Source organism: Rhinatrema bivittatum, chromosome 9 (assembly GCF_901001135.1).
Source record: "Rhinatrema bivittatum chromosome 9, aRhiBiv1.1, whole genome shotgun sequence".
Classification (NCBI taxonomy): Eukaryota; Metazoa; Chordata; class Amphibia; order Gymnophiona; family Rhinatrematidae; genus Rhinatrema; species Rhinatrema bivittatum.
Window position 1 is genome coordinate 112,096,144 of NC_042623.1, and position 15,007 is coordinate 112,111,150.

Here is a 15,007-nt window from a genome sequence, read left to right on the forward strand (position 1 = left end):
AATGAGTGTGCCCAGAACCTGAAACCTTTCATAAAGACAGATCCGAGTGAGCAGGTAACATCAGCCTCTCATCGATTCAGAAGAAGGGCTGAGGCATCTGCTTCAGTCTATGAAGCCTTTGATATTTCAGCATGTACGCTTGCAGTGTCCATCACTGCTTGTAGGATGTCTGGGTTACAATCTAGCCTTGCAAAGGGGACAATCTCTTCGGTGACAAATTGAGAGAGACTGTTTCTTAAAAGAACAGAATGTAGGGGTACTATTGCTCTCTTTATTCAGGGAACAGCAGAATTCAATCGAGTTATTACTTTCAATATATAAAAACCCTACTATGAAAGGAGGCCCTACCTGCAATACCAGCCTTATTAGGGCACCAGCATACCAACCGCCAAGGCCACAAGCCCAGCAGTCTCAACAGAGAAATTGCCAGAGAAATCAGTGGAACAGAAACAGCAACATTTGAATCACAGATGACACCTCTGGTTCTATTCACCTTCAATATATTTTATTTATTTATTTTATTTTTAATTTTTATAGACCAAAGTTCTTGTAAGAACTACAAATCACTCCGGTTTACATAAAACGATGAACTGCCCAAAAGAGAAAGGGGCTTTACATGGAACCATAGAACAGTTGGAACAATATAACCAATGACAATTTAACATAGTAATAAATAAATATTATATATACAGTTAAACTATTTAACGTAGAAATAATGACATATTAAGGTTACAATAGAAATACAATAAAATTGCGGTGAACTTTTGGATTCAGAGATTGTTGTACAGTTGCAAAGACATGATAATAAGACTTGGTGTGTTATTCATGATTTGGGGATAACTAGTATTTAGGAAGTCCTCCCGTCTAAGTGGCTTTGAGAGTTTGGGAAGGCTTGTTGGAAAAGCCAGGTCTTCAGTTTTTTTTTGAACTCTTGGTGGCTGGGTTCTAGTCTTAGATCTGGGGGGAGCGCGTTCCACTGGTGGGGGCCTGCTGAAGATAGTGCTCGTTTGCTCAACGATGATTTTACTTGTGGGGCCTGCAGTGTTCCTTTGTATGCGCTTCTAATTGGTCTAGAAGATGTGTGCGGTTGAAGTTGAGAGCTTAACATGATCGGGGCTAGTTTGTATGTCGCTTTGTGGACGATTGTGAGTACCTTATAGAGTATCCTGTGTTTAATAGGAAGCCAATGTAGGTTACGAAGGATTGGGGTGCTTCTCGCTCAAACTTCATATAACGGAAGTGTCTCCATTTAAACAGCCCACTTACTCTAACTCAGCACCAATCAGCTTCTCTATTACATATACACAGACCAATCGACTTCCTTATTGAGGCCTTCAGGGTATACCGTCTGTAATTTAAAGATCCACCTTTGCTCTTTTTGTAGCAGCCTAAGGTTTAGGTTGCCTCCTCGCTCATCTTTCTTAAGAACCTCTAACACTATGCATTTTAAATTTTCAAACGTATGGCCCTTCTCTACACAATGTTGTACAAGGGGAGCCTCCATTTTCACACATTTTAGAACACTTTTGTGTTCAATTAGACGAGTTTTTAATTTCCTCATAGTTTTTCCAACATATAATAGGTTGAATCCCCTGAAGCAGGTGATAATAGCCGCCGAAACATTGCAATGTTGGGAGTCCTGTGCACTTTTAAAGGTTTTAAAAAAAGCAAACACAATAATATGAGGAAACAGTAAATGAAGTAAAATCAAGTGCCAACAATCACGAATTGCGGGCAAGAGCCAAACGACTGTATACATGTGAGCACATTATAATCTGATACTAATTCCCTTATATATAAAAAAATTGTCATAATTTTAAAGATTTTGAAATTCCTCATCAGTGATGCTTATTTAGTGTATAATTATACGGTGAAGATTGGTTAGCCTAACTTGAGAGAATGATAGGTTTTAAACATCTCATATGGTGAAATCAATTTCTCATAGGGAAAATTGAGAACCCGTAAGTTCATAAATTTCAAAGAATTTTCAATATTTTCCAATTTCTTTGCATTCACAATGTCCGATTGAACAAGTTTATGCTGAAGGGATTCCACAGTGTCTCCCCAAGATTCCAATTGCTCCAACTTTGTATTTTGTAAGGAAATTGTATTTTCAATATTTAGAAAACGTTGATTTGAATCAAGGGTAATCTTAGTCAAATTTGAAATTGCAGTTTCCAAAGACTTTAAAGCAGACCATAAGGAATCCATAGTGATCACCGCTGGCTTTACCAGGGGGGATGAGGCAACTGTGCCTGTCCTGGGCTCCACATCACCCACTCCTCTGGCTCGTATCTCTCATCCCCAGATTATTAGCTCCAGTCAAAATAACAGAGTCCCCGGTTGTAGTATGGGAAGTAGGCCTCACCAACGGTAAAGACCCAACATTCCCTTCTGTACCTGTCCAGCTACCGTCAGCAGCATTTTGATCTTCAATTCTCTTATCTCCTCCTCTCAAGGGCCGGAGCAGACTATTGAAATATTCAAAGATTGAGGTGGAGAAGGGAGTTCTCAGAGCACCGGGACTTAAAGATATCCCCTCAGCCAGTAGAACTGACACCTGCTCCACGTCGGCGTCCACAGCAGCTCTCTCCCCCGGCGCTAGCTCTGATGGCGTCATGAAAAAGGACTCCATCCTCAGTTGAAACAACTCCGGTAAGGGAGAAGAAGTAGAAATCTCCCTTACCTTCGTTTTGCACTTGGTATGAAGCATTCTATTCAAGGCAATAAGAAATTAGAAATTGCGATCGGAGAGAACCTCTTCCACATTCGTCTCAAACGGTGGCCATCTTCCCCTGTGATCGAGATTTCTTTTGTGTATTTTAGGAACAGTTTAAAACACTAGAATCGTAGGATGACTAGGTATTACAAAAAAAAAAAAAAAAGAATTGCTCAACAAATCAAAAACCTAGTGTCCTCTGCTTTCATAATTTCGTGGGTAATTAATGCCACCCAATTAGAGGTAGTATCCCAATCTAACTTGGAAGAATAATACTTATTGTTTAATTGATGTAAAGCTTCAGCAGTGCATTTTTCTCAAGTCTGTATTACCACTGCTACTTTATCTGCTATTTTTATCATTAATCTTGTATTAGCCTGTAAGTCCTTCATGGCAGATCTTTCTTCTCAACTAAGATTGTGTGATATGAGGTAATTCATTCTCTAAGCAAGCTATATCATGCAGTACTAATAACATGAAAGTTTTTATATGAGAATCCATGGGGCATAGTAGAATCCACCATGATTTCAGTTGAACTGAGATGTCGTCATTGGTTAGCAGAAAAAAAATAGCAGCAACCGAAAAAACCTAAATTGATCAACTCTGCATTGAAAGGAATTATAAAAATATTCTGCCAGAGATTACTTACAGCAAGATAATTGCTTTTATGTGCATTTAAAATTGGAAAAAATCTTCTTCTGCCAAGTAGATGTTGACCATATAATTAGAAGGCATGCTATCAGTGACATTGCCTAATTTTATGACTCCTTATCCTGCTGTCTTTAGAGATCACCTATTACAAGTAAGCAACTTTGCTTTATACTCTATTCCTTTCCATATACTTTCTCTCAGTATTTGCTTTCTTGATTGCTACTCTATGCTGAGCTGTGGATTTTAGTGCTTTGTCCATAATGACTGTAAGGTATTTTTTCTGTATTGTTACTCCTGTCATGAACCCCAGCATTGTTTACATATAGTTAGAACTATTTTCCCCCATGTGCATCACTCTGCATTTGTCCATATATAATTTAATCTGCTGTTTAGATGTCCACTTCCTCAATCTTGTAATTACTCACAATCTAATAATAATAATGATATTCTGCTTGTGTCATCTGCAGATTTGATCACCTCCCTCTTTGCTTCCTTTTCCAAACTACTAATGAATATGTTACATAACACTAGTCCTAGTAGAGATCCCTGGAGCACTGATTATGCACTTCTACTTTTTGTTTCCTATCCTTAAACTAGTTACCAAGCACAACAGAACATTTCCCCCTATCCTATAACTTTTTAATTTCCTGAGAAGTCTATCAGGAAATAATTTATGAAATGTCTTATAAAAATCCAGATATGTATATTGACTGGCTTGCCTTTATCCATATTTACACTTTCAAAGAATGATAATAGATTAATCATGAGTTTGCCTTTAAGAGGGGGAGAATAATCTTAAAGACAAACTTGTTTCTTATTTCTATCAGTTGTGGATTTATCACATTGTCTTGAAGCTGGTAGATTGGGAGTAGGATATTATAAATGTGTTCAGTGTGGGCTGTGTGATTTGTCTTTAAACTTAGATACTTTTATTCATCCAAAGATGGCTGTAGGTTTAAGTTGAAATCTCATGCTATATTTGAATCTTTCATTGTGAATTATATTGTTGTCTGCCTTTGTAACATCCTTTGTGTTGGGAATATGGAAAGTGTCAATATAATAAGGAGCCAATACACCACGTAATAATTATGCCAAATAGGCCAATAAACGCGGACATAAAAATCAGTAGTAGTTTAAAAAAGATGGCATATGACATCATAGGGTGGATTGCTTCACTATAGAAATTTCTTTGGTGCAGCTCCATTTTTGATGCCTTTAAAAATAATAAATAAATAAACAAAAGCTTTTTGAAACTACTATTGATTTTTGTGTCCACGTTTATTTGCCTATTTGGGAATATGGAAAGTACAGTAAAAACCTGAATCATTAAACACCATAGTTTTATTAAAAATGTGTTTGAAAGTGCCTCTGGTTCAACTTTGGTGGGATGAGTCAAAGAGCTGTGGTTTTTCATTTTGCAACAAGGGATTGCAAGGATTGAAGTATCACAATTTGTATGGGGGATTTTTGAGTTATAGTTTTTTGGCTTCGTTTTTTCAGAATATGAACCTGAGTATTTATTTATAAAAACAAATAAACCAGATAACTCTTGTGTGTTAGATGGTTAAAATTATCTGTTCACACCAGCTATAAGCCTTGTGTAATGGATTAAGTGATGCATTGCCTGGATATTTGAGACACTTTGGTTTATCAGTGTTAGTTTCTTTCAGAAGATTTTTCTTTATTGACAATACCCTTTTTCCTGCATATAATATACAGTACCCACAGGTCCCTGTGATTCTGCAGCTACTGGAGAAGCTGCATAATCAGCCTTTTGCTATATAATGTTCAACTTGCCATAGTATCAACAAATTTGAATCTACCCCACCTTCTAATTCGTTCATGTGAAGAAAGCTACAAGGTGCCCATCTTCAGTCTCTGCTCTCTCGCTGTTTTCTGCTCTGGCCCCTTCTCCTTGTGAGCAGCCTGTAGAGAAGAAAAGGAGAGGTGGGTGAGGCTGAGGCAAGAACAAAGGAAAGATGTACTCCATTCCCTACTGTTGTTCCTCCCCCCCCCTTATGAAGGGAAAGGAGGGGAGGGGTGAAGTTGGAGCAGACAGAGAAAATAGAATATTTGATTCCTAAAAGATATCTTAAATCAGACCAAAGATGATTTTGTTATAATTCCTGATAGTGAAGTCCCACTGGAAGGGATTGAAAGGAGCTATATACTAAAAGCAACAAATCTTTGTCAGAAAAGTAAATAAAGTTAAGCGAAAAAGGAAACCAATATGGTTTCTCCAGAGAGGTGGCTGAAAACAAAAGATCAGTATTTAAAAAAGTACAAAGAATCTCAAAAACAGGAACACAGGGAAGAATAGCTGGAGAAACTGAAAGAGATGAGGAAAGAAATCAGGGTGACACAAATTCAGCTGGAAGAAAGCATTGCCAAAGTTTTAAAAATGAGGGTACAAAATATTTTTCAGATGTATCAGAGAAAAGAGGAAGACCAGAGGTGGTATTGTAAGATTGAAAGGAGATGAGCAATGTGTGGAGAAAGAGGAAGGAAAAAAGCCTAAATATTTAACAAATACTTCAGTTTTGTATTCCCTAAAGAGAGCCTTGGAGGAGGACCATTGCTGATGGGAAGAGTACAGATGGGTGAAGGGTAGATAACACCCCATTTACAGAAAAGTATTTGGGTGGAGCTAGCAAAACTGAAAGTTGGCAAGGCCATGAGGTGTAATGAGATATATCAGAGAGGTGCCGTTGAGTATGTTGAAGGAATGGTGCCTCAGGATTGTCGGAGAAGGTTGGTTGTGGTCCCGCTTCACAATAGTGGTCGCAGAGAGGAACCTAAAACCTACAGTCTGGGTTAGCTCTTCCTTGGTGGTGAGAAAAGTAATGGAAACTACTTACAATCCAGTGGATTGCAAGATTTGAGTCAACATAGTTTTATCAGAGGAAGTTCATGTCAAACAAATATGATTTTTTTTTTGTTTGATGACTAGAGTAAGAATGAGCACATGATGTGGTTTACTTGGATTTCAGCAAAGCTTTTGATACAGTCTTACATAGGCTCATGAATAAAATGAGAAGCCTGTGAGTAGGTTCCATGATTGTAGAATGCATTATAAATTAACTGATTTACAGACAACAGTGAGTAGTAGTAAATGGAAACTACTCTGACGAGAGAAGAGTGATAAGTGGAGTGCCTGAGGGATCAGTTCTGTGTCCGGTTCTATTCAATATCTATATGAACAATATTGCGAAAGGGTTAGAAGAAAAAGTTTGTCTTTTTGCAGATGACGCTAAGATCTGCAACAAAATAGACATCCCCGAAGGAGTGAAAGAATGAGAAGCAATCTTAGAGCTTGAGCAATGGTCAAAGGTTTGGCAGCTGGGATTCAGTGCAAAGAAGTGCAGATTCATGTATGTGGGGTGCAGTAATCCATAGGTGCTATACTTGATGGGGGGCGAAAGACTGATGTGCATGGAATGGGAGACCCAACCTAAGAGTGATACTGTCTAATGATCTGAAGGTAGTGAAGCAATGTGACATGGCAGTAACTATGGTCAGAGGGATGCTAGGCTACATAGAGAGAGGCATAACTTGAAAGAAAAAGGAAGTGATATTGCCCCTAATCAGCTCTTTGGTGAGGTCTCATTTGGATTGCTGTGTTCAGTTTCTGAGACCATATCTTAAAAAGAATAGAAACAGGTTAGAAGCAGTCCAGAGAAAGACACTCAAAATGTTGAGATCTCTACTAAAAACCTTATGAGATGAGACCGGAGAACTTAAATATTTATACCCTGGTGAAGAGGAGAGACTGGGGGGAGATATGATACAGACTTTTAAATACCTGAAATATATTATCAATGCACAAGAATCAAACTTCTTCCAGTGGAAAAGAAACTTTAAAACTATGGGTCATAATATGAAATTCCAAGAGGATAGACTCAGGAGCAAAACCAGGAAGTATTTTTTCACAGAAAGAATGGTAGATGCATGGAATGGTTCCCAGAAGAGGTGGTAATGGAATTCAGAAGGGCATGGGCTAAACACTGAGTATCCTTAGTACTTAGAGGATGGAAAGAAAGAATTGGGGTAGCCTGTGTTAAATGTGTAACATCTCTGCATGGGGTAATCTGTATGGAGTGATAGTTACAACCCTAAATATTTGGCTGTGCAGACTGGTTGGATCGTTTATTTGCAGTCATGCTTGTGTCCCACAGCTAACAGAGAGGGCATTAATTTCGGTTCATGGAGGCCTTGATGACAGGCACTACAGCTCACAAGTTTCAAACTAGTGCTGACTCAACCCCTTTTTGTGAGTTACCATGTGTCCAATATTTGTGTACTTAGCATGACAAAACAATTGATACCAAAAGCATTTTCATAATATATAAGCTCATATGCTTGCAAAGATGACAAAGCATGCTTTTCTTAAGGATGGTTGCACTGGGTTGCAATTCAAAACAAAAGTGACATTTCAAGGTTAAGTTTGTTGATTTTTGTACTTGGCAAATGTATTTGCATATAGTTTAAATATTATTTAACAAATAATTTAAACATTTTTCATTAAAATAATTGACTATTTGCATAAAGCTGCGAATCTTTATGCAAAATTATGCCAATTTGCCACATAATTGCCGCAGAATTCTGAAGACTTTCACAGAATTTTCTAACTTTTGCCACAGAACCTTGGGAAAAATCTGCTGCAGGAAACCAGGACTCTGGTTATATATAGGTATATCAAAAGTGAATTGATGTGCAGTGCCATTCCTAGTTTGCTTTATCATTACAATTTAATTGTTTTATGTAGGTTTCAAGGTTGTTTCTGAGTTCTTTTTACAACTAAATAATAGCTAGATCTATATTTACAGTTTAGAAGACTAAAACATGTTGCTAATTTCAGGTATCTAGAAAAGTATGAGAAGGTACATCACTTTGGGGAGGAGGATGATGAGGTACCACCTGGCAATCCAAAACCACAGCTTCCTATTGGTGCAATTCCATCTTCTTACAATTACCAGCAGCACATTGTACCAGGTAAATCCTATTGTTCTGCATGTGTGAGTCTAGAATTCTTCTCTTCTAGCAAGTTGTGTTTAATGTTTACATCTTCACCCATGCATATGTCATATATATATACTTAATTGTAATCTATATGATCAATCAATAAATAACCTAATGTAGGTTTTTGGGTAAATATATTAAATAGTTGCAAAAACTCAAATCATTGTCATATCAAACTGCATTGTGCATGCATTGAATTTTTTTCATGCGCAGTCCACTCAATGTGCAGTAACCAATAAGAAGGCACCTTTAGTAATGCCTGACATCATCATATAGTCATCTTCATTGTATTTTCAACTGATAAATTTTTAAACATTTTATGTTTGGTCAATTAATTTTTTCTTGCAAGAAATTCTATCCTACTGTATAAGACCCATCTCAAACCATGTTTAAAAAAAAAAGAATAGAGCAGGGGTTCCCAACCTTTTGGTGAGTTTGGACCCCTTTTCAACTTCAGATTTCACGGACCCCCATATGTGTCTCTAATTTTTACATGCAATTAAATGTCATATAGAAAACAAATAAATATAATACATAATATGCACTTCAGAATCATTTGTAATGTATACAACTTAAAATTAAACAAATGGTGGTTTCTGCTATAAATTGTGCTGTCCTTCTTGCCATACCCCTATGGGCCGGTTCATGAGCGCTGCTCCTCACCATCCCAATGGTCCCTCCCCAAGTGTCTTCTCTCATGCTCTGCTTCCGTCCAGTCATGGTCACTTCATGAGTGCTATCCTTCCTGCTCTTTCCCCCCGTAGCTTCTTCGCTGGTTCTGTCCCACCTGCCTTTCCTCTCGTGAACCCTTCCTGGGTGTGTTCAACTTCCTGCCCTGATTGCCTCTACCCATAGCCCTTTCCTTCTATAATCTCCCTCTTGTGGTCACTTTCTTGATCCTCTTACTCAAGGCCCTTTCCTGAGTGCTGCTACCCCTTCCCAAGTGCTTTTCTTTATTCTCTCTCCCATAGCCCTTTCCTGAGTGCTTTGCCTCCTTTCCTCTTCCCCTTGTAACGCCTTACCTAGTCCTCATCCTCCTTCCCCCCTTCCCATCCCATATGCTCTTTTATATATTTGGATTTATTATCCGCCTTTTTGAATAAGAAATTCATCTAAAGTGGAGTGCAACGTATTAGAAAGGTAACATATAGTCAGACGTGTGGGTATAGCAGCTTAACAGTTCTAGTATGAAGACTAAACTTGATATCCATCAAAGAGGATTAAATTAGGTAAAATGTAGAAAAGTACTAAACTTGTAATAAGGCAAACAGGATTAAGAATAAATTCTCAGTAAAATCAACACAGGACTAATTAAATAAAAATACAAACATCTCAGTACATGTAGCAACATGTTCAAGGCACTCATAAAAATAAAGATAACTCAGTAAAACAATAGGTTAGGACCGGTTCTGTTCAACATCTTCATGAGCCTCATTGCGGAAGGGATAGAAGGTAAAGTTTGTCTATTTGCGGATGATACTAAGATCTGCAACAGAGTGGACACGCCGGAAGGAGTACAGAGAATGAGACACGATTTAAGGAAGCTGGAAGAATGGTCGAAGATATGGCAGCTGGGACTCAATGCCAAGAAATGCAGAGTCGTGCATCTGGGGTGTGGTAATCCGAAAGAACTATATGCATTGGGGGGTGAAGGGCTGATGTGCACGGAGCAGGAGAGAGACGTTGGGGTGATAGTGTCCAACGACCTGAAGTTGACGAAGCAGTGTGATACGGCGATAGCCAAAGCCAGAAGAATGCTAGGCTGCATAGAGAGAGAAATATCTAGTAAGAAAAGGGAAGTGATAATCCCCTTGTACAGGTCCTTGGTGAGTCCTCACCTAGAGTACTGTGTTCAGTTCTGGAGACCATATCTCAAAGGAGACAGAGACAGGATGGTGGCAGTCCAGAAGGGTGACCAAAATGGTGGGTGGTCTCCATCAAATGACTTATGAGGAGAGGTTGAAGAACCTGAATATGTATACCCTGGAGGAGAGGAGGAGCAGGGGTGATATGATACAGATCTTCAGATACTTGAAAGGTTTTAATGATCCATGGTCGTCAACAAACCTTTTCCATTGGAAACAATTTAGTAGAACTAGGGGTCACGATTTGCAACTCCAGGGAGGAAGACCTAGAACCAATGCCAGGAAATATTTCTTCATTGAGAGGGTGGTGGACACCTGGAATGCCCTTCTGGAGGAAGTGGTGAAGACTAAAACTGTGAAGGATTTCAAAGGAGCATGGGATAAATACTGTGGATCCCTAAAAGGCTAAAGGATGGGAATAAATAAAAAACCTTAATTGGCACGGAGCGGCAGTGACTGCCTTGGGAAGCTTGCTGGGCAGACTAGATGGACCATTTTGGACTTTTTCTGCCGTCATTACTATGTTACTATGTTAGCATGCTATAAGGCTCCACTATAAGGTGCCAAGCATTTTATGGCATTTCTTCCTGCCCTTGACCACCTTAAGTTTCTTTTCAAGAACTTTCACTACTTTGCTCTTCCTAGTCTCTCTTCTCCGCCTCTTCCTGAGTACTGATCTCACTATTGGCACCTCTTTCCTGCCCTTCTTCCCTCCCCATCTCCCATGACCATACTGCTTCATCAGTGCAAATTTTTTCCCCTTTCACTGTCAGGCCAGTAGGACAACCAAAGCATGTATAGGAGTGGCCAGAAATGCTTTTCAGAGTCATCACCCTGCTTGTTGCTAACTGTGGTCATATAGAGCGCAGCTTCAGGCTCCTCATTGTGGAAATAAGCTGCACGTTTTCTGGCCTCCTTTCAATGTTAGTTTGGGTTTCTTCAGTCTGCAATCTTTTTCTCCTTGGCATGGGATAAGGTAATAGGATTACACAACAGCAGTTTTAGAGCAGGGCACCTCAGAGATGAGGTCAGTCTGCTCTATTTCTTAGCAGTTGCACTTTGATTGTCTCCCTTCTGGTGGGCCCCCTGTGATGGTCTCTCAGACCCCAGGATGGGAGTCACTGAGGAAGAGTTTTTAATACCCATGCTCAAAAATGATATCCAAATGCTAGAAATAATACAGAATGAGCTATTAAACTAATAAAGGGGATAGAAGAATTTACTGGAGCTGAAAGATTTTCCCTTAGAAATAATGAGGCCAATATTGACACACTACTTAGGTAGATAAGTAGGACTTATACCGCTAAATGGTGCCTGCTGAATATCTGGCTATGTTCAGCCATCGCAGCTTAGCCGGATAAGTCACCTAGATAACTAGATAGCTGGATAGTTAATGGGTGGGGAATGGGCGGATTGGTGGTGGTACTTATCCAGTTAACTTAATTGGATAAGTTATACCTGCTATAGAATAGGTCTAATTTAGCCGGATATATGGTAACTTATCTGGCTAAGTAGAGACTTATACATAGATATTCCGCAGCATAACCATGCTGCTGAATATCCCATTTAAGTTAACTGGATAAGTGTTATCTGATAACTTAAATAAACGTTTAATTTTGAATAATGGTCCCAACATGATTACAATATACAGAGAGATCAATTGACCTTATAAGGATCTTTCTGATGATTTATTTAACTCATGAGCCACAAAATGAGGACCATCTACATATAAGAGGAATGAATTCCCACATTTTTTAGAGGAAGAGATTGATTAATAATATAATCAAATATTTTGCCAATTAAGAGTCATGATTAACTCTACTCATTTCAAAATAAATTTAGGCAATATTTTGGTGGAAAAGGTAGTTGAGTGTAATGATGCAATTAGGCTAAAGGGAAATTAAATAGGGACTTAAGTTTGTCTGGTTTGGGTTTAGAAAGGAATTTATTTTCCTCCGGAGCTATGTACATGGGTCAGGTTAGTCTATCTTGTGCTGGAGTGGACTATCTATCCAAAGCTTTTTAGGCAGGTATAGTGCTTTCCTACACATTGCTAAATATACAGCCAGTTTGTTTTTGTTATTCTGTTGGAGGTGGTGGAGGAGGGTGGGGTTCGCCAAACCAACCTTGGATTTGGTTTTTGCTTCAGGTCTTTTGCAGGTCTATTAGCATGTGTATGTTTTTCCAGCCAAGATCCCCCTTTTCCCAGTAGTATTCTAATTATTTTTTTTTCTAGTTTATATTTTTAGTGTCACTCGCTGTTTCTGAAAATGAATCTACATTCATTGTTAGTGACCTGGTAAATAAACGATTTTCTGATGGACACATCTTGTCTGTAAGAATTTCTTCTTGTTGATTTTGCATAGTCTATTTTCTTCCTCACATCTGAGAAGAAAACCAGTGACATCAAGAGGTATCCAAAGTTCTCACACAAGATGAGCCTCAGAGATGATTATGTTAAGTACTACATATGTTTGCTTACAAATTCTGACATTTCTTTGTGTGATTTCTGTGACAAGATGTTGTCTTAGAGCAGTTTGAGCCTGGTAAGAGAGACCCCAACTGTCCAGTACTAGTAGGTCCAGTTCAAAGCTAGCCTTAAAGCCTAAGAGGTGAGCCCAGAAAGCCAACCAAGATTGTGCTGATGGTCATATCAAAGCAAACTTCAGTTGATTTAATCCTTCAGATCAAGGAGAGCAATAGAAGTCAGGACAAATCTTGCTTCTTGTGCTCCAGTAATCAAAAGGCTTTGAGAGATTTGTCTCCTGAGTCTGCATTCCTTGCTGGTGCATGATCTAAAGGCTTGAACATGGTTAGATGACCAGACATTGAAGTAGCCATGATTTGAGGACTGATAGTTCTTTCACAATATTGTTCATGAACATGCTCAATGGAATTGGATAGAGGAACAAAACCTTACCGCACTCTACTAGTATCTCCCCTTTCTTCGAGTGAACTCTGTTTACCATGACCCTTTATCTCCTAATTAACCAGTTTCTAACCCAGCAATCACTTTAGGACCTATATCTAGGTTGCTCAGTTGGTTTAAAAGTCACCTATGCAGAACTGTTTTAAAGGCTTTGCTGAATTCCAAGCACACTATATCTAGCACTCTCCCCTGATCTAACTCTCTGATCACCTAGTCAAAGAAATTGATTCAATTCATCTGACAAAACCTACCTTTGGTAAAACCATACTGCCTTGGATCCTGTAATCCACTGGATTCCAAAGGCTGCATTGTCCTCTATTTTAGCAGAGATTCCATTAATTTATTCACCAATGAGATCAGATTAACTGGCCTGTAGTTTCTGGCCTGCTCCTTCTACTTTCGTGAAGAGGAACCAAATCTACCTATCTTATGTTCCATAGAACCACTCTCTTGACTGTAAAGAAGTATTGTAAAGATCAGTCAATGAAGCTGCCAGAACTTCCATTAATTCTTTTAGTACCCTTGAATATATCTTGTACGGCCTCATTGGTTTTTTCTGCTTCCGGTTATGCTAGCTGTTTGTGAACACAGTCCTTTGAAAATTGTTTGATGTCTACCTCACTTCCATTCCTATTTGTGGAAATTTTCTGTGATCCTACCCTTTCTCAATGAACATTGATCAGAAATATTTAAGTAATTCTGCTTTAGTTTGCACTAATTTTTGTCACTAATAATTCTTAGTCTCCCCCATCCCCGTTTACTACAGTAGATATTTTTGCTTCCATTTATGCCTTTGGTCTTCTAAATGCTTTCCCAGCTTTGATTTAAAATATTGAGTGAAAAAATGGTAATCTTTTTATTAAATTCTGATATATGATTATATGTAGGGGCACAACACTGTGTAATGATGTAATAAGCAACTTTGATAAAATATCTTGCAAAATCTTTCACATCCTTGTACATTTTTCACATTCTGCTGTCTAAAAAATACAGATCAAAATGCATTAAAGTGGGCTGAGTGACGTCATCGATCTAAGATGGCTGCTTAGAATTTCTCTCCTACTCTCCTCTAAGCTTTAATCGATAAAACATCCAGTTCCAGTGGTGCATCGTTTTTAATTATCTTTCATAAGACGCATTAAACAGCGTAGTTATGGCATCTAAGAAAAAAGTGGTGGATCTCCAGCAATTTTCTTTCGATTCCAGCAGATCTTGGTTTGCGGCCCTCGGTGAGGCCACGGGGCCGGGAGAAGGCCTGGAGGCGGTGGGAAACAAACAGCGTTCGGAGCCGCAGGAATCGGCTGGGGGAGTTGAACCGATTCAAAAAAGAGAGATCTCCAAGTTTGTTTTCAAGATTTGAAAAATGACATTAAAGCTTTGGCGGATGAATTTCGTGACGCCGTTTCTGCCCTACGCACCGATATCAAAGAGCTAGAACACCGGGTAGACAACAACGAAGCACAGATGGAGGCGCACGATACCCGAATTACGGCGTTAATTTCCGAGCTAGAAACTCTGAAACAGCAGCAGGAGGACGCTACGCTAAAATTGGAGGATATAGAGAATTGCACGAGACGCAATAACCTACGCATACGGGGCTTACCGGAAGAACCGGCGTACGCTAATACCATTGAAGTTGTTAAGCTCATCTGTACTGCAATTCTCCAAGCAGCGGCAACGATGGATGGAGGTGAGGCTATGGAGTCCCCTGCGTCTATTGTAGTGGAGAGGGTGCATAGGGCATTGGGTCCGGCCCCAAGAAATACTCCGAGGGATATCGTCATTTGTCTTCATAGCTTTATCACAAAGGAAGCTATAATGAAA

General features: G+C 39.0%; 1 protein-coding gene across 1 annotated transcript in view; it reads left to right on the forward strand.

Annotated features, from left to right (window-relative positions):
- Nucleotides 1-15,007, forward strand: part of ARID2 (AT-rich interaction domain 2) — a 736,417-nt gene that overhangs the window by 171,173 nt on the left and 550,237 nt on the right. The window contains exon 4 of the mRNA XM_029615213.1: nt 8,229-8,362. Within this exon, the coding sequence (XP_029471073.1) occupies nt 8,229-8,362 (134 nt within the window). The remainder of the gene's footprint in view (nt 1-8,228; nt 8,363-15,007) is intronic.